The sequence below is a fragment of the Sturnira hondurensis genome, unplaced genomic scaffold (assembly GCF_014824575.4).
Source record: "Sturnira hondurensis isolate 20B ecotype Veracruz unplaced genomic scaffold, ASM1482457v3 Scaffold0013515, whole genome shotgun sequence".
NCBI classification, from domain to species: Eukaryota; Metazoa; Chordata; class Mammalia; order Chiroptera; family Phyllostomidae; genus Sturnira; species Sturnira hondurensis.
In genome coordinates, this window is record NW_028086146.1 from 2,275,514 (window position 1) to 2,301,688 (window position 26,175).

At 36.8% G+C, this 26,175-nt stretch overlaps 1 protein-coding gene and 1 non-coding gene across 3 annotated transcripts in view; both read right to left on the reverse strand.

Moving 5' to 3' along the window:
• Positions 1-26,175, reverse strand: part of SMC5 (structural maintenance of chromosomes 5) — a 95,592-nt gene that overhangs the window by 13,211 nt on the left and 56,206 nt on the right. For both annotated transcript variants that reach the window (XM_037061684.1, XM_037061683.1), the window contains exons 11-17: positions 24,683-24,796; positions 15,372-15,466; positions 14,606-14,738; positions 11,994-12,167; positions 11,720-11,889; positions 9,443-9,566; positions 6,960-7,082 (exon numbers count right to left, since the gene is read on the reverse strand). In XM_037061684.1, coding sequence (XP_036917579.1) covers positions 6,960-7,082; positions 9,443-9,566; positions 11,720-11,889; positions 11,994-12,167; positions 14,606-14,738; positions 15,372-15,466; positions 24,683-24,796 — 933 coding nt within the window. The remainder of the gene's footprint in view (positions 1-6,959; positions 7,083-9,442; positions 9,567-11,719; positions 11,890-11,993; positions 12,168-14,605; positions 14,739-15,371; positions 15,467-24,682; positions 24,797-26,175) is intronic.
• LOC118997888 (U6 spliceosomal RNA) lies at positions 19,563-19,669 on the reverse strand. Its single transcript, XR_005068745.1, has one exon. It is a non-coding gene; the product is annotated as a U6 spliceosomal RNA (small nuclear RNA).

Sequence of the window (26,175 nt, forward strand, 5' to 3'; positions counted from 1 at the left end):
CACTCAGGCAAATGTAAAACAAGGAACAGCTGGGTGGAAACTAAACACTCGAAGTCTTCTAGGCCTGCGTCCTACTCCTCGGGACCCTGCTAAACGAAATGTCCTTGAGTATCTGGGGGATCTGTGCTTAGGAGGACAAAATTTCATTCAATAATTCCCTTCTGTTTGGTGGCATACGTACAATAAATTCTTTACCAGAGAAGATGTTCTTTTTATTCATCTCATCTGTTCCCCTCACCACCATAACTGTCGAGATCTTTTGGGGGGGGGTAAGGAACAGAAAGAAGAGGGGCATACAATGACGTAAGATAACGTTGTACAGTTAGGCTAGTGAAAAAAGCTGTATCTACATTTCTGCTTAGAGTCTAGCTTTTAGTAGCTAATAGACAACAGAAACATTTCATTTATGTAAGACATAAGGACAGAAAAGAGAAAACTTCTAAAATATCACCCATCAACAAATTAGAAAAGATTAGTCTGTAGTTATGTCTTCTGAGAGAAATTAGTATTATCTTTTCTCTAAAGTTCTTTTTTTAACTTGACACTAAACAAGCAAAAGCTTCTCTATGAGGGCCCTCTAGTGGAAGAAATAAAAATTGTTCACAGAATTTAATAGCATCTACACTTGAAATTATTTAACACATTATTCCATTTAACAACTTATTAAAATAACAGGCAAACAGAATGAAAACCACTTTTTATATTATAGGAACCAAACTAAGTTCTAGGTATCATGAACTTTTACTGAAACACTAGTTTTAAATTAAAACATTTCTCAATTTTCCTGTAATACAAATGCAAGCACCGCATTTCATTCCAATTTAAATGGTCTCAAATTCAAATGTTACCTATAAGTTACATGTTAGAATACCTATTTCATAAACACAAAAATATTTAATCATTCTTTTTTAATAACAAAATTTCAGTGTCAAATTTGAAATTTGTAAGTCAGTACTCTTCACTGGCTTTTTAATATGTAAGATGATAAATTCTGCTTCACTAAATCTAACAGTAAACAGTGGAGTAATGGCACCAGTGCTCTTTACTTGTTAAGTACTCCCCCTCAAATGTACTCATTTAAAATGTCTCCTCTGGAATTTGTGTTTTTTTGGCAGGGGAAGAAGAGGGAGTGCCAAGCAGGCAGGCAGGGAATGCTAGGTGAAAACACAGAATCTCTAAATTTATTATTAGGATAAACAAATAAATTAATTTATAATTCTTTTAACTTATACTGACCCTGGTATAAATCTATACTTTTCAGGGAAATACTGGCTTCACACTAGGCAACACTCTAAGCATCTTTACATTACTAATGAATAGCACAATATCCCTGGACTGTAGACTGTGGCTATCTTTGTAAAAAAAAACAAACAAAAAAAAACTTAGTGATTCACAGACTGAAAACAAAGCTCGTCCCAAGAAACTGTGCTACTCTCCAAAGTAGTCAGCTCCATTTGAAATACGAGTATTTTTGCTACTACTAACAAAATAGATGATCATAGAATACCCTGTCATTCTGCACCTAACCTTAGTACATCTATGTGAACAAAGGCTGTTGGAAGATTACTTTTCACCATGTCAAGAGGGGATTAAAATTTGGGAGGACACTTATTCCAAAACCACCATGATTTCATGATACTTCTGTACACATGACACAAACCCACTATTTTCTTAAGTTCTCATTAAAACTAAATTCAAAACAAAACTTGAGGCACCTAAATATATTGTTTGTGTGGCTTGACTTGAAGTTCCATGAATCCGTTTCTACATGAAATTTCTATATGAAATCTTTTCTGTACTGAATAACCAGATTCATAGGCTCAATCAATAAAGAAAGCTTGGCACACATGGCCTCTACAAATATGTACCAGCAGAACACAAGATGATGGGCAGGTGACTGCCTCTATACTCTGGTGAAATGCACACCCATGTGGCTCATCTCTGACAGCTGGTTCCCTATCCAGCCCACCCTCCTCCCACCCCTCCCAGTCTGGGTACTATAGCTTTGGTTTCTTTTTTTTGCTGTATCCCATATATATATAGTGTGATATATGTATAACTGCGTATATACTTGATACACACACACACACACACACAGTTGTGGGCATGTGAAACAATTTATTCTTCTATTATTATTAAATAGTTATTATTTTCCATCCGACCAACTGTAAACCTATGTTTGCCCCGCCCTGTGTGCAGAATGACTGCTGCTACTTGTGCTGCCTTCCACCCCCACTTCCCTTATTTCCTGATGGGGAGGAGAGAGGGAAGGAACTTTCCATCTCCCACACCTTTGGCTTTGCTCAAAGTGAACTAATTCTAGCATATCAAACCTAATCTTCAGCTCCCTTTAGCTAGGTGCATTTGTGCCTGCCTACTCTAATATGCTTATTTGCAAGCACAGTTCTTTTTCCTTTTTTCTTCTTCCCCAGTTTCTTCTAGTCATATGCTTTTTCAGTAAGCCACAGAGTCTGAAGAAGATGGCCCCAGAATAATGAAGCTTCTATTCCACTTTAGCTTCATCTGCCCCTTCACCTGTGCAGGCCTATGTCTCTCTCCTGAAACTTATCCTTGAAGGACTCTCTCCACAAAAGACAGTCCTAGAAGCTCACTTTTACACAGCAGGTATGCCTGTGAAAACTGGAAAGTGAATCACAATCAGATCACTGCCAGAGACTAGCAGAATCTGAGAAAGTAGAAGAATGGATGGTGAAGGGTACAAGGAGACTTTGAATACACAAAAAGTTTTAAAATTAAAAATCTGCAACAAATATGGAGAAGGGTAACATTTGTTTAACAGGAACAGTGGACACATGGAGGCTGTTACTCTTCCTACTCTTATAATTTAAAAAATTCCTATTTAAAAATATAAAAGACCTCAATGAAACAAATGATAAAAATCCTAATGTAAGTGTAACCAATACATAAACTGCACATTTTTAAAGTGTACATCTTGATGAATTTTGACAAATATATACAACACCAATGGAACCATCACTACCAAGATTTACCCTCTGTAAGCCATCCTCTGTACCCTACCCAGACAACCACTGATTTCTGTCACTAGGCATTCTGCAGTTTGTACAATTTCATACACATAGAATCACAGTTTCTGGCTTGGCTTCTTTCCCTCAGCACACTTGAGATCCATCATTCTGTGTGTATCGGTAATTCATTTCTTCCTATGGCCGAGTAATAGGCTGTCGTGGACACACTAATTTATTTACTCATTTAACTGTTACTGGCCTTTTGTTTGTAGTTTTTACTTATTACAGAGAAAGCTGCTACATATTTGTGTACCAGTCTTTCATGGACATACGCTCTCATTGCTCTTGGTTAAATACTAGGAGAGGACTGGCTAGATTACATGGCAGGTATATGTTTAGCATTTAAGAATCTTTTCAATGGTTTTCCAAAGTGATTATATACTTTAAATCTCTACCAGAAACATATGTGAGTTCCAGTTGCTCCACATTCTCACCAGCACTTTGGTATGCTCAGTGTGAAAACTTTCGTCATTCTAGTGGGTCTGTGGTGGTACCTCATTATTATGGCTTTAATTCACACTTCCCCCTGACTACTAAGATTGGGAATCTTTTCATGTGCTTATTCGTTATCTGTATATACTTCCTTTAGTGAAGTGTATGTTTAGATCTTTTGCCCGTTTTTTGGATTGGGCTATTTGTCTTCTTTGTATTGATAACTGTAAGAGTTCTTTTTATTACATCCATCACAGGTTAGCAAACTTTTTCTAAACAGAGCAAGAAGGTAAATATTTTAGGTTTAGAGGTCCACTTACAGTCCGTCATATATTCTTTTGTTTTAGCCCTTTAAAAAAATGCCGAAACTCTTCTTAGCTTGCGGGGAACTTTACATAAAAATACCTAAGGTTAGGTTTAATCCACAGTAATAGCTCTTTGTCTAGATACAACTCCTTTATCCAGTATATGCTTTATAGATATATTCTCCCAATTATAGTTGGCCATTTCTTAACAGTATCTATTAATGAGCGAGTTTTAAATTTTGATAAGGTACAACCTCTGATTCCTTCTGTGTTCTATATTGCCAATTCTAAGGTCACTAAGATTTTCTCTCATGTTTTCTTAAGTTTTACAGGTTTAGTTCTTACATTTAAGTGCAGGATCCATTTGTATACATATGGTATGAGTTAAGAGTTATGGGTCATTTTTGGCATATGACTACTCAATTGTTCCAGTACTGTTTGTTAGGTTCTTCTTCCTCCAGTGAGTTGCCCTGGTATGTTAGCAAAACAACAACTGACAGTATGTATGTGAATCTATTTCTGCATTCTCTATTCTGTTCCACTGATCCATGTCTATTTTTACAGCAATACAATAATGTCTTCATTATTGTAGCTTTATTAGTCTTAAAATTAAATATTGCCATTCAAATTGCTTTTTCAGTTTTTCTAAGTTTATTGTATTTTAGAATGAGTTTGCCATTTTCTAAAAACTAAAAGCCCTGCTGGGAATTTTAATGAATTTCTAGATTCAGTGGAGAACTGGCATTTAAACAAATCCTAAATCTTTGCTCCCTGATCACAATCAACCTCTCCATTTACTTTAGTCCTATTTTAACTTGTGTCAGCCAAACTTTACAGTTTTCAGTGTACAAGCCTTGTAAATATATTTCTAAGTATTCCATATTTTTGATGCAATTATATACACTACTGTTTTATAAATTTCAATTTCCTATTATCCGTTGCTAGTATATGGAGCCAAAACTGACTGCTGTATACTGAACTTGTATCTTGTAACCTTGCTGAATTCACTGTATTTCCCGGAAACTGGTAAGTTTTATAGCCGAGGTTCTGAAATGAGAGCATTCTTGCTCCCCAGGGCACATCTGGCATTGTCTGGAGACATTTTCAGGTGTTGGAACTGGGGCTGGGGGAGGGTGTAGTACTGGCACCTAGCAAGCAGAGACCAGGGATGCTGCTGAACATCCTACAACATAAAAAGAACAGATCCCCCCACAAAAAATTACCCAGTCCAAAATGTTGATAGTGCTGAGGCTGAGAAATCCCATTCTAGAGGCTTAGTCAAACTGAAGTTTAATTTTTCACATTATTTCATAGGTGGTGTTGTATCCTTCCATCAGGATACCCATAAATATCTTTTTTGTGATGTTAGCAGCTGCAAAGTGTTAATATTCTAATATGACAATTCCTTCTGCAATTACCTGAATTACTTCTATAAAGAGAAATTTCCTTTCGTAATTTGCTTCTGGTGAAGAGAAACTTCCCCTCACCATTTTTGTTTAACTTAAGTAACAGTTCACACAGGAAAGGAAGAATAAATGCAAGATTCTTTCTTTGCCATTTTTCAAAATGAGCTGGCTCCCTAATATCCTCCAAAGGTGGCCAATATTATTTTTAAAAAATATCATTATGAATCTGTACATTAAGATATTTTGATGTTTCAATCTATTATTACTTCGTCTATGGTTAAGGGGAGCTTCTCCACACTAGCTCCTGAGTCAAGTTGTCCATAACAACTTCTTCGCTTTCTGGTGTAACAATACAATTGAGGTTAATCTCACACACGTCTTTCCCTGCGTGGAAGTAGAGCCAGCCATTTCTCCAATGGATAATTTTAGTGTTGAATAATATTTAGAGGACAAAATCTGTGTCTTTTAAATAGACAAATCTAGTATTCTTGTTTCTTATGGAGAAAATACATTGAATTCATTAACTCAAATATTTCAAGGTTTTTAGTACTCATTTGTTTTATATCTGAGTCTCTATTCTCTTATGCTGGAAATCCTAATGACATTTAACATAGTCCCTTATTTGCTTTATCATATAATGTTATATTGTCAGAATAACATTATGAGTATGATTAACAATGTAACTGAAAACAGTACAATTTTTTGCAGTTCATTTTGTCCTTAATACCAGATGTCTGTTTTAAAGTCAATTGGAATACTTTTTCTCTGTGAGGTGTGAGGTTATATTGCTGAAGTCAAAACAAAGTGAGATTCATTAGTTTCACTTAGCTTTCACTGTTTGTCTTACCCTCTATGTCTCTTCATTTGAGTAGTAGTGGTTGGTATCCTTCGTAATAAAATTGTAATCTTAAGTGTGGGATTTCCTTGAATTCTGTGCGTCATTCTAGTGAACTATTGAACCCGAGGTCACGGGAAAGCTCCAACTCGTAGCTAATTGGTCAGGTGTGCAAGTGACCTAAGAATCCCCGAAGTTACGGCTAGTGTCTAAAATAAGGGCAGACTTGTTGGGCACTGTGCCTTTAACTTCACAGTCTGATGCCAACTTTGGGTGGTTAGTGTGAGAATATACTGTAGTACATCAATAGGAATACCTTGAGTTAGCTTTGTTGTATATATTGTCCATGGGTTTGTTGTTGCTCTGTTGTACTAGTTACTCTTCTATTTTTAGGAAAGGATCTGAGGCTCAAAAACTGCCAGGCCACTACCATTTTGTCACCAGTCTTTCTTTGTGTGTTAAGTTAACTGGTGCATCACATTTCCTGCCCTGCATACTATTTCAATATTTATCACCATTTCATGGATAGACAGAGAAGATTAAATTGCCAAGATTACCAGTGTACACCAATACTCTTAGTGGTGATCAGCACTCATCTGCAGTGTACTCTGCATTAAATGCATGAAATGTACAAACTGCATTAAAGCTGCTTGATAATGGTAATGACTATATTTGAGTTAGTAAGAAAGCAGACAGGAGGCTTTAGTTTTCAAGTGACTAAATCATACATTCTGACTTCTCTTTTTAGATTACCACCCCATCCCCCAATCAAATAACAAAATGTACAGTATAAGATATTTGCTTTCTTATCCAGCAGAATGCATTAAAATTATACGTTAAACAGCATACAAACTGCATATTGCAAATAATAATATAATTTTCAAACAAGTCTGAGACTAGAATCCCAAAATAAAAAAACAAGCAAAAATTTTACCTCTTTGAGACGTAGTTGTGATGATGCAGCCATATAATCTGATTCTAATTTGTTCTTCTCAGAGATCACTGTAGTATTCTGAAGAATTAAATCTACTTTTTGTATATGCAAAGAAGTGCAAATCTAGAAACAAAAACCCATGAGTTTACTTTTACATTTAAGAAAAATAATATACCAAAAAATTATAAACTATAAAATATTTTCCTCCTAATATGACTGGATAACTTTCTCATTATTTTTTTAATATATTTTATTGATTATACCATTACAGTTGTTCTATTTCTCCCCTTCATTCCCCTCCACCCACACACTCCCTCCCCCACCATTCTCCCCCCTAGTTTATAACCACGTGTCTCAAGTTCTTTGGATTCTATATTTCCCCCACTATTCTCGCCCTCCCCCTATTTTCTACCTACCATCTATGCTATTTTCTGTGCCTTCTCCCCTCTTCTCCTCCTCCCACCCCCGTTTCTAACCCTCCACGTGTTCTTCATTTCTATGGTTCCACTCCTGATCTAGCTGTCCTCTTGGTTTGCTTTTGTTTTAGGTGTGGTTGTTAATAACTGTGAGTTTGCTGTCCTTTCACTGTTCATATTTTTATCTTCTTTTTCTTAGATAAGTCCCTTTAACATTTCATATAATAAGGGCTTGGTGATGATGAACTCCTGGAACTTGACTTTATCTGAGAAGCACTTTATCTGTCCTTCCATTCTAAATGAAAGCTTTGCTGGATAAAGCAATCTTGGCTGTAGGTCTTTGGATTTCATGACTTGGAATACTTCTTTCCAGCCCCTTCTTGCCTGTAAGGTCTCTTTTGAGAAATCCGCTGACAGTCTGATGGGTACTCCTTTGTAGGTGACTGTCCCCTTATCCCTTGCTGCTTCTAGGATTCTCTCCTTCATTTTAGTCTTGGCTAATGTAATTATGATGTGCCTTGGTGTGTTCCTTCTTGGGTCCAACTTCTTTGGCACTCTCTGAGCTTCCTGGATTTCCTGGAAGTCTATTTCCTTTGCCAGACTGGGGAAGTTCTCCTTTATTATTTGTTCAAATACGTTTTCCACTCGTGGCTGTTTCTTTCCCCCTTCTGGTACCCCTATAATCCGGATGTTGGAACGTTTAAAGATGTCCTGGAGGTTCCTAAGCCTCTCCTCATTTTTTTGAATTCTCATTTCTTCATTCCTTTCTGGTGGGATGTTTTGTTCTTCCTTCTGGTCCATTCCATTGATTTGAGTCCCAGTTTCCTTTCCATCACTATTGGTTTCCTGTGCATCTCCCTTCATTTCAATTAGTTTAGCCTTCATATGTTCCTCTAATTTGTGACTATAATCAACCAGTTCTGTGAGCATCCTGATAAACAGTGTCTTGAATTGTGCTTCTGAGAGGCTGGCAATTTCTCGGTCACTTGAGTTATCGGCTCTGGGACTTTGACTTCTTCTTGCGCCATCTTTTGGGCTGTTCGTGCCTGTTATGCAGCAGGATTGGAGCCCTAGGTGTCCACCAGAGCAGGGCAACTCAGTCGCTGGGTTGTGATGCTGTATGGGGGGGCGGGGTCAAAGAGGAGCAATGGTGTCCCCTCTGCCGCCTCCCGCCATGGCCCCCAAGGTGCGGCAGCTGCCACCGTCACCGGGCCCACGTGTTTCGTCCCACTGCACGCGAGTGTGCCACCGCTGTCAGCCCTCGCCCCCTGGGGCCTGTGTGGTCTGTCTCACTGTGCGAGAATGTGCGACCGCGGTCAGTCTGCCCCACACCCTGACTGGGTCCAGGCCACTTGCGCGTCTAGGTTGGGGGATCTGTCCTGCCCGACCCTGCTCTGCTGCTGGCTCCGCCCCTCTTACCGTCCCGGTTGAACGGTTAGTTGCAGTCGGACTTCCGTATAATTCAATTTTTCTGTTCTTTGGCTGTGTCTTTGTTCTCCAAACCTTTGTTGTATTCAAACTTGGTTGTGGGCGAAGGTACAGTGTTTCCACCTATGCCTCCATCTTGGCGGAAGTCCTCCACTTTCTCATTATTTTTATAACTATTTCTTTTTTTTTAAATAGATTTATTTATTTATTTATTTATTTATTTATTTATTTACCTTTAGAGGTGAAGGAGAGAGGGAGAGAAACATCAATGTATGGTTGCCTTTTGTGCGTCCCCTGCTGGGAGTTGGCCTGTAGGGAACTGGCCCGCAACTCAGGCATGTGCCCCGACTGGGAATCGAACCGTGGCCCCCTGGCTCACAGGCCCGTGCTCAATCCACTGAGCTACGCCAGCCAGGGACCTTATTTTTATAACTATTTCTTACAAGAGAACTTAAAAAGTCTTCCTGTGAATTTGAGTCATCTGGAATAAAACAGCCTAATGACTGCTTTTAATCAATTTGACCTATAACAAAAAAATGTCTAACAACAGTGCAAGTTAAAATTATTGATAAAAATCTCTTAAGATTCTACTACCTTGTCTCAGCTACCTGTATGACTAAAATTAAGAAAATGCCTTACCTTTATTAGGTTTGTTAATTCGGTAACAAGTTTTGCTTTTTGAACATTTATTTCTTTAATTTTGGTACTTGTTTTTCGCTCTTCCTCCTCAAGGTTGCAAGTATCCTGTTCCATCAGCTTTAAACTGTATGAAATGTATAATGATGTAGAAATTAAAGTTATACATAAGGATTGAGCCCAAATCCTAGATCCTTCACTGTTTTATGGGCTACTGAAGATGTATAAACAGCTACCTTCTAGATTAAACAATCATCTTATACAACTATTTGGGATCAAAAAGTATTTGTTGAAATATATTATGTGTCCAGTATAATCTTGGTAATGACAGTGCTAACGGTATCTGAAATCACAAAGATGGATCTGAATTTGCTCCTTGCCACTGATGAACAGCATAACAGAATGTTACTCATCTGGCTTAATTTCCTATAGAGTTGTGGTGAAGATGCAAACTCCCTATCATACTTAGTCTAGTGCCAGGCCCGTAACTGATTGATACCTATAAGTTGTTACTCTTTTTATTAATATTATTTATAAACATAGTCTTTTCCTTTAAGGAGCTTAACTAGGGGAATTTAAGTAACAAGCTAAAATCAAACATAATGAAGACACAATACAACAATCCTAAAAGTTAATACTTTGCTCTTTAAGATAAAGAAACTAAGGCTCCAAAGTTAAATAAGTTACCGAAGATCACAGATACTAAATGGTACGCTGCATTTGGCCCCAAAGTTCTTTCCACTATACTACATTGCCATCAGGGAATAAAGCAAGGACGGAAGCAATAATCAACAAAAATGAACTAGTTCAATGGCGTTATAGAGTAGACTGAATAATACATGGAAGACAGTGTTGGGGCAAGTAGGGAGATGAGTTGGAATGGGCTGAGTAAAATAAGATTTTGAAAAATTTGAAAGCCAGTTTAAGGGAAAGTAGTATTTAAGTCATCAATTTTATGCAGTAATGGCAGGAAACCACAACAGATCATCTTGAATAGGGGTAGGAAAATGAAGAGAGGATGAATTTAACAACAATAATCTAGAGGCACTGAAGAGAGAGGGAACAAGTCAGGGAGACCACTACCCACATCACCACTGTAGTATTCCAAAGTGCATAACTATACATATGAGACACAGAGCTGGTAATGGGTATGAAAGCTCATTTCACTACAAAAGTAAACACTACTCAAAGAAGAAAACGTTCATTTTATTTTTAATAAATTAATTAATTTTTAGAGAAAGGGGAAGAGAGGGAGAAAGAAAGGGAAAGCAACACTGACATACAAGAGGTTTTATTAATCAGTTGGTTGCCTCCCGCACGCCCCTAACTGGAGACGTGGCCCACAACCCAGGCATATGCCATGACTGGGAATTGAAAAGGCAACCTTTTAGTTCGCAGGATGGGACTCAATCCACTGAGCCAGAGAAGCCAGGCAAAGGGGAGAGTTTAGTGTTAGATAACACAATAGTCCGATATGACAGCCCTGGAGTAGAGGTTAAGTGTTTGCAGATGGTTCAAGACAGGAATGAAGCTAAGGGTGAAAGTTGTAAAAGGCTCAAAGCAAAAAAATTCTAGGCAGTTAGATTAAATAGAGGCACCTTGCCTTAGCAACCATGGTACATTATTAACTTTTAAAATGAAAGTGAATGACAACTCATTTGCTTAAAAAATAAACAAATGTTTTCTTTAAAAATATATTTTATTGATTATGCCATTACAGTTGTTCTATTCCCCCCTCCATTCCCCTCCACCCTGCACACCCTCTCCCACCCACATTCCCCCCCTTTAGTTCATGTCCATGTGTCATAAGTTCTTTAGCTTCTGCATTTCCCATACTATTCTTGCCCTCCCCCTATTTTCTACCTACCATCTATGCTTTTTCTCTGTACCTTTCAAATTTTCTTAATACATCTCAAATATTACTCAATATAGGATTGTGTTTAGAAACACAAACTATATTAGGTATAGTAAACTTATACCTTACTCAAGGCAATGAGCTGTCATTGATTATTAAAAGCTGATCATGTCATTATAATCTACATCTTTATTCTACCGGCAAGAAGCATAAAAGAACAAAAGAAGAGCTGAGCTATGACATGGTAGGATATGGGAAAAATCTTGAAACTAGAAGCCAATGTTCATTCCCCTTGGGAGTAAAATTAAAGTTTGAGAGAGAAATGACAAAATGTGCTTTTGGGATGATGGTATCATTCCAGGGTAAACTAGTAATATACCCAGGCCACTTTGTGCCCACATCCCACAAAAGCGGATGCAACATACCTTCCTAGTTTGGAACTAATTTTTTGTTCCAATTGTCTTTTCTTGGTTTTTCTTTCAAGAAGCTCCTTCTTCTTTTGTCTTAGTTCATTATCTCTGTGTTCTAGATGTTTGTTTGTTTCACGCAAGGCAATCAATGCTGATTCTACTGCTTGCAATTTTCTATTAATTTCCTATAGGATATTCAAAATTGTTAATATATTTTAAAGATATCTAGTTAGAGTATTATAAATCCAGTTAATATTTTTTCTAATATTAAATTTTAAAAAACCCCAACCTTTAGATGTTCTTCTAGGTGTCTTCTTTGCTCTAGATCCACAGTAACTGTGAGAAACTGGGCTACTTTTAGGGATGTGTTACTAGAAATAACTTTATTTGAATAAAAGGAAGTTTTCACCACATACTTTTCTTCTGCTGTGTACATTTGTCTCAATCGGGTTTCTTGTATTACCTATAGTGTGAAATAAGTATCAGAGCACAAATAAGTATCTAATAATTATGATATATTTGAAAGAACTAAAGAATTAAAAATACAGATCAAGTGAATTTTAGAAGATCAAAAAATAGTAGATATACATTCATTACCCAACAACATCACTGATATATTTCAGGTTATTATTTTAGATAACAACTAAGGAAATTAGGAGAAAATCAAAACCATTAGTAAAGTTAGCTATATTATGCTTTGCTGTACAATCTCTCCCAACTCAAGTGTACTTTTGAAGCTTTGTTGTATCTACAGAAAATAAATACCAGGACCAAGGCATCCATTACATCGAACTGTGTTATGTCAGGTAAGTCATTTACTCTGCCTTCCCCCCAGTTACACTGTTGAAAGACAGACAGTCTTATATTCAATTCCTGTATATACTTGAGAGAATACTTAATGGAAACACCTTTCAAGGAGTTCAGAGACTTTTTTGCATTTTAGAGAGATCTTTTCTCTCAAGAACAAGCCATAACATTATAAATATATAGACATAGAACTAATAAAGAATAAGCTGCTGTAATGCAGTTTTCCCTAATCTCTATAAAGGTTTATTACTAATACTCTCATGATTTGTTTTTCTCCAGAACTTTATAGTCTAAGTGAAGAGAGAAGACATAGATTTTATAAACTGGCATCACTAATTGAACAAATTGGAATGAAGGAAAGCCTAGAAGAGGTTAAGTTTCATGAAAGTAAATTTCAAATGGGATTTGAACTGACAGAGATGGTGAGGGACGAGCACGCCCACCAAAATGGACATTGAGGGGGTCAGCAGACAATTTAACCAGAAGGAAGCCTTAGAAATTAGAGAACAATTCTGTAAATAAGTTATGATCACTGTTAAAGAACCTAAAATGTTAGTACTCAAAATAAAGCAAAACTTACACTAAAAATGTATCTTTAGTCTAATGAAGAAATATAGCTGTTACTGTCATTATCTAGACATGAAACAGAACTGCAGATACAGATAGAAAGGTTCCCCAACAAAGGTTTGTATCTTCTGAAAGACAGCCAAGACAATGTCAGGGACTTTACCAAGTGTTTGAAATATAGGAAAAATCAATGTGTTCAAGGATGTAAAAAATATCATCACCTATACAGAACCAGAGATTAAGGTTAATGAAAAATATTTGAAAAGAGATGAAGTGGAACATGAAAATTAATTTTACTTTTAATGTAAATTATTTGAATTCCAATGCTTTCTCTCTACTACAAACTATAGGGTTAAAGCTCTCTAAATGACTTAAACAAAATGTTAAAAAATAAAAGTACACAAAACAACTTCAACCTGAAGCACTCTTCAAAAAATAAAAGAATTTCTCAACTGCAGGGATTGTTCTTTTCTGCTCCAAAGTAAAAGTATAAAAGCCCTTACCAAATTTTCTATAGTCTTTTTGTAACAGCAAAGATTTCGTACTACCCTTACCTTCAGATAGCCCTACCTACCCCTAGAGTTATGACAAAAATGGGTTGGTCTATACAGATAGTCTTGTCCTTTTTTCCTAAAAACCATGGAATTAAGACCAAAGAGGTAAAATGAGATAACTGTAAATTTGTTGTTAAAACATTTGAACACATTCTAACAAATTTGATATTATAAATAGCAGTTAGGTCTGTAACTGGGTCCTACATGCTTAGAAGTAGTATAACAGGGTAACTTGTATTACAAAAAAACCTATTTTAGAAGGGATTTCTTCCGTTTCTGCGTGTGATAATAAAAAAATGTGGTATATAGTCCTGGAGAGTACTTCTAAGAAAAACAATCCTAAGGCATACTAACAGAATATATGAACTAAGAGTTCCTTAAAACCTGTAAGATCTTAGTAGCCAATGTCACCCCAATAATTTTAATAAATAGACAAATACATAAATTACAATTAGTTAGAAAAAGAGTTTAAGTAGCTATACTAAGCAAGGCAAGTAAGACCCCATTAAGGGTGGTCACTCACGTATGAGGTAACCTTAGGCGGAAGCTTTAAGAAGGGGAGGTTTTACTAAAACATTTCTGCATCACAGCCTATCATCCTGAAGTATAACTTATCTGAAGCATAACCTAGAATATAAGCATTTAAATGATTAAACCATTAATATAAAGTTTAAACACAGGTTTATCAAGCAAGCCAGAATCAGGTAAGAGTGCCAGGTATTTCTTTTCTCGGGTGACAATTTACTAAATTACTCTATAAGCATTTATTTACTCTAGGTAACTCCCCATCACTCCTGTCACACAGGATTAGTCAATAGTTATTGTTTTACGTTATCTTAAAATATAAAATACAAAGATACTTTCTGTGAGGTTCAAAACAACAGAATGATGCACTTCATTAAATTCCTTATAATTTTTCCCTGACTTTAAGCTAAGAAATGTTAACAAAAATACCAGTTAAACACTTCCTTACCCGTTCAATTCTTTCTCTGGTCCTCTCGGTTCCTACGGGAACTTCGTGAATATGATACTGGCTGCACAGGTAGCTCATGACAGGAGCAGGCGCATCAAACAGCTCCCGCAGGTAAGAGAAGAACCCGTACTGTCTGAAAGGAGTAGTGGCTATTAGGGTTTTCTTCTTAAAATACCGTTTAAAATTCTGATAGTTAGCTGGCAAGTAGCCAATAAACAACAAATAAAATAAGAGTCATTTATTTTAAAATTACTTAAGTGATTAATACAGAGATTTATTTCTTTCTTTCTCAAGGTTTAATCATTATATATTTACAATTACAAACTATTAATCTGTTCTTTTGTAGTTTCTTCCATTTCTTTCATATTTAAAATGTCTACTTACATCCAGAGTGAAAATATTTACTTATAGCTATTTTATAATTGCAATTTTTCCATTTAGTCCTTCTTGAAATTATTTTTGCATTATTAAGTGATAATTTATCATTTTATTTTCTCAATAACCAACCATTTTGGTATTTTTTATTAAATAGTCTAATACTGATTTGATGATTTAAAACATCACCATCACGTACTAGCTATACCATGGTCTGTTCCTGGGCCTCAATTTCCCTTATTTTAGACTTACATAGAGATCCTAAAAGGAAATAATATAGCCTATAACAAACTATTCATGTGACAAAAAGGTAATTAGAATACAGTAGAGTGGTAAGAGATTATCCAATATGTGAATGGTAGTAAGTTCTAACAATATTTTCAAGACTTACTTTAGTTCACTTAAAGGCCTTGAAGGTGCTCTGTCTGCATATGAACTCCTAGGAGCAATAACAGCATTTACTCTTAATTTTCTATCATCACGAACCTGAATATAAGGAAAAAAATATTACTTTAATTACCATCTACTCTCATTCAAAATGATTCTTAAAGCTACCATATTGCTACTGGCATTCATGAGATGATCAGAAATTCAAACAGATAGGATATTTAATGATTCCTATAAGGAAAATTTTTATTGTGATACTGATATTATAACTATGTGTTTTTATATTGTAGTTATTATGTGTTTTTACAAAAAGAGTCAATTTCTTTGATAATTTTCCCTGATAAATTTTATGAAACAGTTAAGGAAGCAATACCAGAACTCTTTCTGAAAACAGAAGGAAGGAACATTTTCCAAGTCATTTTATGTTATCAGCATAATCTTGATAGCAAAACCTGATAAAAACTTACAATATCCCTCTCATGAGCATACATGCAAAAATCCTTAACAAAATATTAGTAAATAGAATCCAGCAGTATATGAACAGCATACATGACCAAGCAGTTTATGCCAAGAACATAAGGTTGATGTAGTATTCAAAAAGTTGAGCAATTTGCCCTGGCTGGTGCAGCTCAGTGGATTGAGCTCGGGCCTGCAAACCACATGATCATGGTTTGATTCCCAGTCAGGGCACATGCTTGGGTTGCAGGCCAGTTCCCAGCAGGGGACTCACGATAGGCAACCACACATTGATATTTCTCTCCTTCCCTTCCTCTCTAAAGATAAATAAATTTAAAAAATCTTAAAAAAAAAGTCAAGCAATCTAATTCATTGTATTAACAAAATAAAGTAAAAAAGCCAGGACTTCCAGCCAAGATGAAGGCGTAAGGTGGAAACACTGTACCTCCTCGCACAACCAAGTTCATAAACAACAAGTATTTAAAAAACAGAACGTAACCAAAACAGAGAGAAAATTAAACTGTACCAAAGTCTGACAACAACAAACCATTCATCCAGACGGGTGAGAGGGGCGGAGACAGCAGCTGGTGGAGAGGGGTCGCGCAGGGAAAAGCGGCCAGAGGGACCCAGGCACGCAGGTGGTGGTTGGCGGATCCCAGGTGTGGGATGGCAATGGGACCCAGCGGGGGCCCAAGGTGGCTGGCTGTCCTCGGTCACACATTTGCATGCAGATAAACCAGGCAAAGGAGCGAGCAGTGGGATAGGCTGCACAACCCAGGGCCCCAGCGCCGGAAAATAAAGCCTAAGAGTACCAACTGGAAAAACTTTTGGGGCCGAGGTGCCTGGAGAAGCTCCCAGGCTCACAGAGTTTGTTGGAGAGACCCACAGGGTTCTGGAGGGTGCACAGGCCCACACACCCGGGAGCTGGCACCAGGGGGGCCAGGTTTGCTTTTGGGAAGCAGCAGAGGGAACTGAAATCGGAGAGAGAGTGCAACAAGCGCCACTGCCTCTCTCTGACCCCACTCCCAGGAACAGCATCACAACCCAGTGACTGGGTCAGCCCGCCCTGGTGAACACCTAAAGCTCCGCCCCTCACAATAAGCGCAAACAGACCAAAAAGAAGAACAGCTCAAAGCCCCAGGCCAATACTTCTAAGTGACCAAGAGGTAGCCAACCTATCAGATGCACAGTTCAAAGCACTAGTGATCAGGATGCTCACAGCATTGGTTGAATTTGGTTGCAAATTAGATGAACAAATGAAGGCTACGCTAGGTGAAATAAAGGAAAATGTACAGGGAACCAATAGTGATGGGAAGGAAACTGGGAATAAAATCAATGAAGTGGACCAGAAGGAAGAAAGAAACAACCAAACAGAAAATGAGGAACAAGAATTCAAAAAAAAATGAAGAGAGGCTTAGGAACCTCCAGAACATTTTTAAATGTTCCAATGCCTGAATTATAGGGGTACCAGAAGGGGAAGAACAACAACAACAAGTGGAAAACGTATTTGAACAAATAATAAAGGAGAACTTCCCCAATCTGGCAAAGGAAATAGACTTCCAGGAAGTCCAGGAAGCTCAGAGAGTCCCAAAGAAGTTGGACCCAAGAAGGAACACACCAAGGCACATCATAATTACACATCATAATTATACTACCCAAGATTAAAATGAAGGAGAGAATCCTAGAAGCAGCAAGAGATAAGGGGACAGTCACCTACAAAGGAGTGTCCATCAGACTGTCAGCGGATTTCTCAAAAGAGACCTTACAGGCAAGAAGGGGCTGGAAAGAAGTATTCCAAGTCATGAAATCCAAAGACCTACAGCCAAGATTGCTTTATCCAGCAAAGCTTTCATTTAGAATGGACGGCCAGATAAAGTGCTTCTCAGATAAGGTCAAGTTCCAGGAGTTCATCATTACCAAGCCCTTATTATATGAAATGTTAAAGGGACTTATCTAAGAAAAAGAAGATAAAAAATATGAGCAGTGAAAGGACAGCATACTCACAGTTATTAACAACCACACCTAAAACAAAAGCAAACTAAACAGCTAGATCAGGAGCAGAACCATAGACATGGAGATCACATGGAGGGGTAGCAACAGGGGAGTGGGGGAAAGGAGGGTAGAAGGTACAGAGACTAAGTAGCAGAAAATAGGTAGGTAGAAAATAGGGGGGAGGGCAAGAATAGTATGGGAAATATAAAATCTAAAGAACTTGTGACACATGGACATGAACTAAAGGGGGGAATGGGGAGGGGGTGTGCAGGAGGGAGGGGGTGTGCAGGGGGAATGGGAATGAAGGGAGGAAAATGGGACAACTGTAATGGCATAATCAATAAAACATTTAAAAGTACAAAAGCCATATGGTTATCTCAGTAGATGCAGAACACTTGACAAAATTCAACAGCCATTCATGATAAAAATTCTTAACAAAAACAGACATAAAAAGAAACGTCTCCACTTGATAAAGGGCATCTATGATGAAAGTTCATCAGACACAATACTTAACAGAGAAACAGAGTGTTTTCCTTCTAAATCTGGGAACAAGTAAGGATGTCTAACCTTATCTCAAGACAATTTGAAGAGAAATGGTACCAGAAAATGTAGTGAAGCACAATAAAGAAGTAAAAGAATTCCAGGACTGGGTGGCTTTACTGGTGAATTCTACCAAACATTAGAAGAAGAGGGAATACATATGTCATAACTCATTTTATGAGATTGACATTACCCTGATAGCCAAACCAGGCAAGAAAAATATAAAGGAAAGTTACAGGCTATTATCTTTTTTTTCCAATTTTTTAATTTAATTATTTTTCAAGTACAGTTTTCTATTACTCCCATCCCATCCCACCCCCGTGCTGCTCCCCTCCCTCCCATTTCCACCCTTCTCAGTTGTTGTCCATGTATCCTTTATATATGTTCCTCTAAATCCCTCCCCTATTTCCCCTGAAATTCCCTCCCCTCTGGTCACTGTCTGCCTGTTCTCTATTTCAGTGTCTTTGGTTATATTTTGCTTGCTTGTTTGTTTTGTTGTTTAGCTTCCTGTTAAAGGTGAGATCATATGGTATTTGTCCTTCAACACCTGGCTTATTTCACTCAGCATAATGCTTTCCAGTTCCATCCATGATGGTGCAAAAGGTAGGAGCTCCTTCTTTCTTTCTGCTGCATAAAATTCCATTGTGTATATGTACCATAGTTTTTTGATCCATTCATTTACTGACGGGCACCTAGGTTGCTTCCAGCTCTTGGCTATTGTAAATTGTGCTGCTATGAACATTGGGGTGCATAGGTTCTTTGGGATTGGTATTTTAGGGTTCTTAGGATACAATCCTAGCAGTGGAATTGCTGGGTCAAAAGGCAAGGCCAATTTTAGTTTTCTGAGAAAATTCCATACTGTTTTCCATAATGGTTATACCAGTCTGCAATCCCACCAACGGTGGACCAGAGTCCCCTTTTCCCCACACCCTCTCCAACATTTGTTGTTTATTGCTTTGTTTATGATAGCCATTCTCACCGGTGTAAAGTGGTATCTCACTGTGGTTTTAATTTGCATCTCTCTGATAGCTAGCGATATTGAGCATCTCTTCATGTGTCTCTGGATCCTCCGTATGTCCTCCTTGCAGAAGTGTCCAAGTCCTTTTCCCATTTTTTAATTGGGTTAGTTGTCTTCTTAGAGTGAAGTCGTGTGAGTTCTTTGTATATTTTGGAGATTAAACCTTTGTCTGAGGTATCATTGGCAAATAAAAATAGGGAACGCTTCACGAATTTGCATGTCATCCTTGCGCAGGGGCCATACTAATCTTCTCTGTATTGTTCCAATTTTAGTATATGTGCTGCTGAAGCGAGCACTACAGGCTAATATCTTTGATGAACATAAAAGCAAAAAGTGTCGAGAATACTAGCAAATCGAATATAAGAATACATTAAAAAACACACATCATAATCAAGTGGGGTTCATTTAAGAAATGAAAGGATGGTTCAAGATACCCACATCAATGATACAACCTCATTAACAAAATAAACAATAAAAATCATATGATCTTATCAGTAGATGCAGAAAAAGCTTCTGACAAGATACAACATCCATTTATCATGAAAATACTCAATAAAATGCATATATAAGGAAAGTACCTCAACATAATAAAGGCCATATGTGACAAAATCTCAGCTAATATCATTCTCCAACGTGAAATACTGAAAGCTTTTCTTTTAAGATCAGGAACAAAGACAAGGATGCTCACTCTCACCACAGAGACTCAACACAGTACTAAAAGTTCTAGCCAAAGCAATGAGATCAAAGGAATCCAAATTGGGAATGAAGAACACTGTCACTATTTGAAGTGACATGGTTCTATACATAGAAAACCCTAAAGAGTCCACCAAGAGACTAACAGAAACAATGAACAAACATAGCAAAGTTGCAGAATAGGAAAATCAGTGTACAAAAATCTGTTCAGTTCTTATCTACTAACAATGAAATATCAGGGAAAGAATTGAAGAAAACAATCCCATTCGCAACTGTAACAAAAAGGATAAAAGAACCTATACACAGAAAGCTACAAGACACTATTGACACAAATTAAAGAGGACACAAAGAAATGGAAAGATATTCTGTGTTCATGGATTAGAAAAATATAGCTGAATGGCCATATTACCTAAAGGAATAAACAAATTTAATGCAAGCTCCATAAAATCTCAATGGCATTTTTCAAAGAAATAAAATGAAAAATCCTCAAAGTTGGGACCATAAAAGACCCCAAAGAGCCAAAGCAATCCAGAGAAAAAAGAAGAGTTATCACATGCCCTGACTTCAAATTCATACAACAATCAAAACAGTATAGTATTAGCAGGAAAACAGACACAGGCCAACAGAAGAGAATTTAGAGCCCAGAAATAAACCCACACAAACATGGGTAAATAATTTTGACAAATGAGCCCAAAACATAAAATGGAGAAAGTACAGCCTTCAATAAATGGGTTGGGAAAAAGGGAATGCCACATTCAAAAGAATGAAATCAGACTTCCTACCATAAACAAAAATTAACTCAAAATGGGCTACAGACTTGAACACAAGACCTAAAATATATACATATACATATACATATACATATACATATATATAAATAAAACATGGGCGCTAAACTTACAAACTTTGGTCTCAGAGGGGTCTTTGTGAACTTAATCCCAAAGGCAAGGCAAGGAAAGCCAAAATAAATAAATGGGACACAGCAAAAGAAGTCACCAACAAAACAAAAAGGCAGTTAACCGACTGAATGAGAAGTTATTTTCAAACAATACCTCTGATAAGAGGCTAATATCTGAAGTATATAAAGAACTCATACAACTTAACAAAAAACCCAAACAATCCAATTAAAAAATGGGCAGAGGATGTGAACAGACACTTTTCCCAAGAATACACTCAAGTGGCCAAGACATGCATGAGAAGATGTTGGACCTGACTAGCTTAAGGGGCAGCAGATGCTGGAAGGACTACTTATCAGTATGACCAAAAATAAAAAGTTTCGGAGAGGATGTGGACAAAAGAGAACCTCACTGCTGGTAGAAACGCAGACTGCTGCAGTCTCTCTGGAAAACACGATGGAGAGTCCACAAAAAATTAAAAATAGAGCTACCATGTCACACAGCAATCCTCTTCAGGGTATCTAATTTGAAAACACTTATTCGTAAAGATGTATGTATCCAATGTTCACTGCAGGATTATTCACAATAGGAAATGATTTTATAGAGCACAGTAACTTTTAGGAATGTATATGCTGGGTTATAGCAAAACTGACTGTAATTTGCAATGGACAAATAATAAAGCAAACAGAGCAAAATGTAAATAGTGAATCTGGGTAAAAAGCATACAGAACTTCCATGTATACTCTTGCAACTTTAAGTTTAAAGTTACATCAAAATAAAAAGTTATTAAAAAGACAGTGAAGGTATAGATTAAACAATACTGATGAAAAATACTGTTCACAAATCAATCTATCAAAGACACTAGCATACAGGTCTCATTTCAGTTCAGAGCATGTGTTGTTTTAGTGGGTACCCTAAATAAAACTGAATCATACAATAAAAAATTAATTGCCTTTCAATTCCCTCTCAGTATTTCAAACCACAAGGAGAAAGCTGTTGTATGTTGTCAGCATGTCCTTAACTCTTTGTTATCTCCTTAAAAAACCACGTTCTGTGCTTTCAGTAAGCAGTAGAACTGATCTAGAACTCACTGACACTGTTTTTACCATCTTTACTGCTACGCAAATTATCTGTTTTCTAATTTTGTGGTGATATTTTACTTCCTTTCAAAATATTTTAAGAAGCAAAAAGTGAAGTGATTTAAAGAAAAATGTTAAATAACAACACAGTTAGTACTAGTACTATATAAATTGTGATGACAGTGCACAGCAGCACAGGAAATGGCAAAAACTGTGAAGACAGTTTGTAAGTTACTAAGAGGAGACATATATTCAAGCACATATAACTACAGAAGGTTACATACAATACATTTCACAACTCAAAATACATAAAAATCATACATGTAAAAGCAAGTTCTGGTCCTACTGATGAGACTCTTTGGAAAGTTAATTGTCATAGCACAGGAAAAAAAAGGCCAAATTTTCTGAAACTTATGTCCTATTATCAGTATATGGTTCAAATCCTCAGCACAGAGGAAGGATGATGCTCTAGGGCAAAGCAAGGTACTCAGTGTAGGCTAAGCTGGCGATCTGCAAAATAGATATCATCTAGTAACACCTGACTAAACACCCTTTTTTTTTTTTTTAGATTTTATTTATTTATCTTTAGAGGGGAAAGGAGAGAGGGAGAGAAACATCAATGTATGGTTGCCTTTGGTGTGTCCCCTGCTGGGAGTTGGCCTGCAGGGAACCGGCCTGCAACCCAGGCATGTGCCCTGACTGGGAACCGAACCTCGATCCTCTGGTTCGCAGGCCTGTGTAAACACCCTTCATAATGTGCCACATCTCACAAACTTGTAACCAAGCAACTGACTTCTTCAATAAGCTGATATCAGATCACTAACTCACTGATTAAACTTAAACAATCCTAAAATACACAAATTATAAAATGTCCATTTTATAATTTTACACATTCAACTTTTCTATAAAGTCTATATTCACATTCCCTTCCAATTTGTAAACCAGATGGAGGACAATATGGTAAAAGCCAAAAAAAAAAAGTAAGCATTCTTCGCAGTCACTTGTGTACCAGAGAAACTGAGGTCCACTTGAGCCGATTCTGGGTCCTATCCTCACTTAGACTCACTAACAAAGGTTTAAACAAATCAAAGTCTAAGCCTAATCTCTCCGGAGCTTTTAAAGAAGTAGAAGGCATATGCAAAAGGAAAAAGAAATATTACTGACAATATATACTAGCATACACAGCTAACAACATACACTATATATTACTGGGTTGGTCAAAATGTTGGTTTAGTCTAGTCTCTTACTGTCAAGTAAGAGACACATTTCTCATTTTCACCATTAACTTCACTGATTTGGATATTTTGAGTATGGTGGCCATCTCCCACATGGTATAACATTGATTGTTCTCAATGTCTCAATTTGATCACTGTCAACTTCAACTTATCTACTCGACTGCTGAGCATCGTCCAATGAGAAATCTCCAGCATGAAACACCACCGCAAACCACTCTTGACAGATTCTATCAGTCACAGCACCTTCTCCATACACTGCACAAATCTTTTCTGTTTCAGTTGCACTTTTACCTTTCTTGAATAAAATATACTGAAAATGTGTATTTTCTTCTATCTTCAGTATTAAAATGGCTACATAAAAATTAATTTTGGTAAGTTTTTTTAATGCCTGCTGATAGGACAGCTGTCACAATACAATTTGACAAAATTCTTTCCAATGAAGTTAAAGACAACTAAGCACTTAGAGCCATCTTATGGAAAAAAACACATGAAATTTTTGTCCAACCCAATAGATATATAACAATATACACATAATACATGAAATAGCTAACAAGCACTATCTAAATACTTTTTCATTTATTAACTGATTTAATGCTCCCCCCAAATCTTTTGAAGTAGGCAGTATTACCTTCATTTTAGCGATAAGGAAACTGAGGCACAAAACATTTAGGCAACTTGCCCAAGTTAGTAGCAAAGCCAGAATTCAAATCCTGGCAGTCTAATTGTAGAGCCTGTACTCTTAGCTCCTAAGCCATGTTGCCTTTCATTGGCTTAGATTCTTGGTCAATGGTGTTTTCTAGCCAAATACAGTATTATCAATTTTTAAAAAAATATTTTATTTTTTTAAAGTGAGGGGAAGGGAGGGAGAAAGAGAGGGAGAGCAACAATGTGAGAGAGAAACATCAATTGGTTGCCTCTTGTATGCCCCCAACTGGTGACCAAATCTACAACCTAAGCATGTGCCCTGAGTGGGAATTGAACTGGTAACCTTTCCCTTTGCAGAATGACGCCCAACCAACCAGGCCAAATAGGTCAGGGCTCAATTTTTTTAAGTGATTTTATTTATATCATAAACAACATCATATTTACTTCCCATAAAAAGGAAAACAGTTCATCCCAATATAGTTCCCAAAAGGATGTTTGAAATTGAAGACCCATCATTCTGATATTTCTCTTTAAATGATATCACAGAAATGTCAGAGAGGGAATTAGCCTATTTTTCCTCTTATAAAATACATTCATCCCCCAATAATAATACAGATAGTACAGAAATTAGCAGAACTGAGTGCCTTACACAAGACTTACTGCTGGTAAAATTAGGTATTATCGCTCTTAGCTCTAGTTTGAATTTTAAACTTAACCAGAAGTGCCAAGTGAGTCAAAATATTATGTTAGTTTATACTTGCCTCTTTGAGGAAAACCTCCATATCTTCTTGACTCTCAAATACAAAGGCTCTCAAGTCATTTGGTGGAATATGATTTTCAATATATTTGGCATTTTTATGATCTTTCATATTGATCTAAGCAAAACAAAAGTTGATTTTAATGAAACCCAAACTGATTACTAGAAAATAATTATATTTAACTTAGATTTATCGAATTAGATTAAATTTAATGATTGAGAAAAAGACAAAAAAAGAGAACTTGGTACTGAAGGGTCAACATTGTAAAACATCTAATTTAATTTATCATCCAGAAACATCCAAATAATAGTAAAATGAAAGTTGAGACTCGAATAGTACTTGATGCACAGTGGTTCTGATATTACCTAATGAAGTTCTTTTCTGGTCAGTCACTGAAAACACTGAAAACAGTCTTAGGTTGTGATCTAAAAGTATAAACATTTCTCATCTATCTCCAAACTTGTAATATGTTTCTTAATCTTCAAGAGGAACTCATACTAAACATGGCAAGAACTGACTGGTATAAAACTTTATGAAATAAATGGAAAAAACTAGCTATGAATTAACTGTAACTATTAGTGCCTTCAGGAGAAACCCAAGGTTTGTGGCACTAGAACATAAAAACATAATGATTTACTTAAAAATATCAACTCACTAGGCATTTCTGCATGCTGAGACTCAGTGGTATTGAAGATACAAAGATAGGTTAGGAAAAACTATTTTAAGAAGAGTAAAATTTATCATTTATTACAAATGAGGAATACAACAAATCTCCACAACAGAGGCATGTTAAATCCACCATCTACAAAGCTTAAAGAAGAGTAGCTCCAGCAGATGGAAATCAGCTTTCTTAACCTATCACTTGGACAGAAACACTATCAGCATTTTAGTGTCTATTGTTTCACAGTTTGGTTTGGGGCGGGCACCAAATTACTTTACTGGTACTTTACCAAATGAAAGAAAATATATGTGGGTATTTGCTATAACTTATAGAAAGGGTAAGCAATAGGACAATAGGAAATTTAAAACAAAATTATAGCTATGGATAAGCCTTCCAGAACTTAGCTCTCATTATCATTCTCTCCCAGGGTGTACTTGTCAGAGATACTCTGTCACGTCAGAGTCTGAGGCCCCCATCTTGTGTAAGTTGGTTACATGGTCATTCAATTCTGATGGATTTCCCTTGCTAATTTAGGTACTAAGTGTGAAGGAAGTCACACAAGAAGGGGTTCATCCACTGGCCAGTTCATTAACTTCCAGTACTGACTGACTGATTCACAGTGTTCCCCAAGTGTAATGCATACACCACTGCAATCATGGTCTGGTTTCCTGACATCCTGAAGGAAGATTTGGCCACCTTGTTGGTTCTGCAGCTTTATCAGTTTCATAGCGTGTTCCTTCTCATAAAATTGGTGAAGAAAATGTTTGGTAAAGTTCTCCAAAGCCACATCTTCACAGTCACAGTAGTAAAAGACAGGTAGACAGAGGAAGTATAC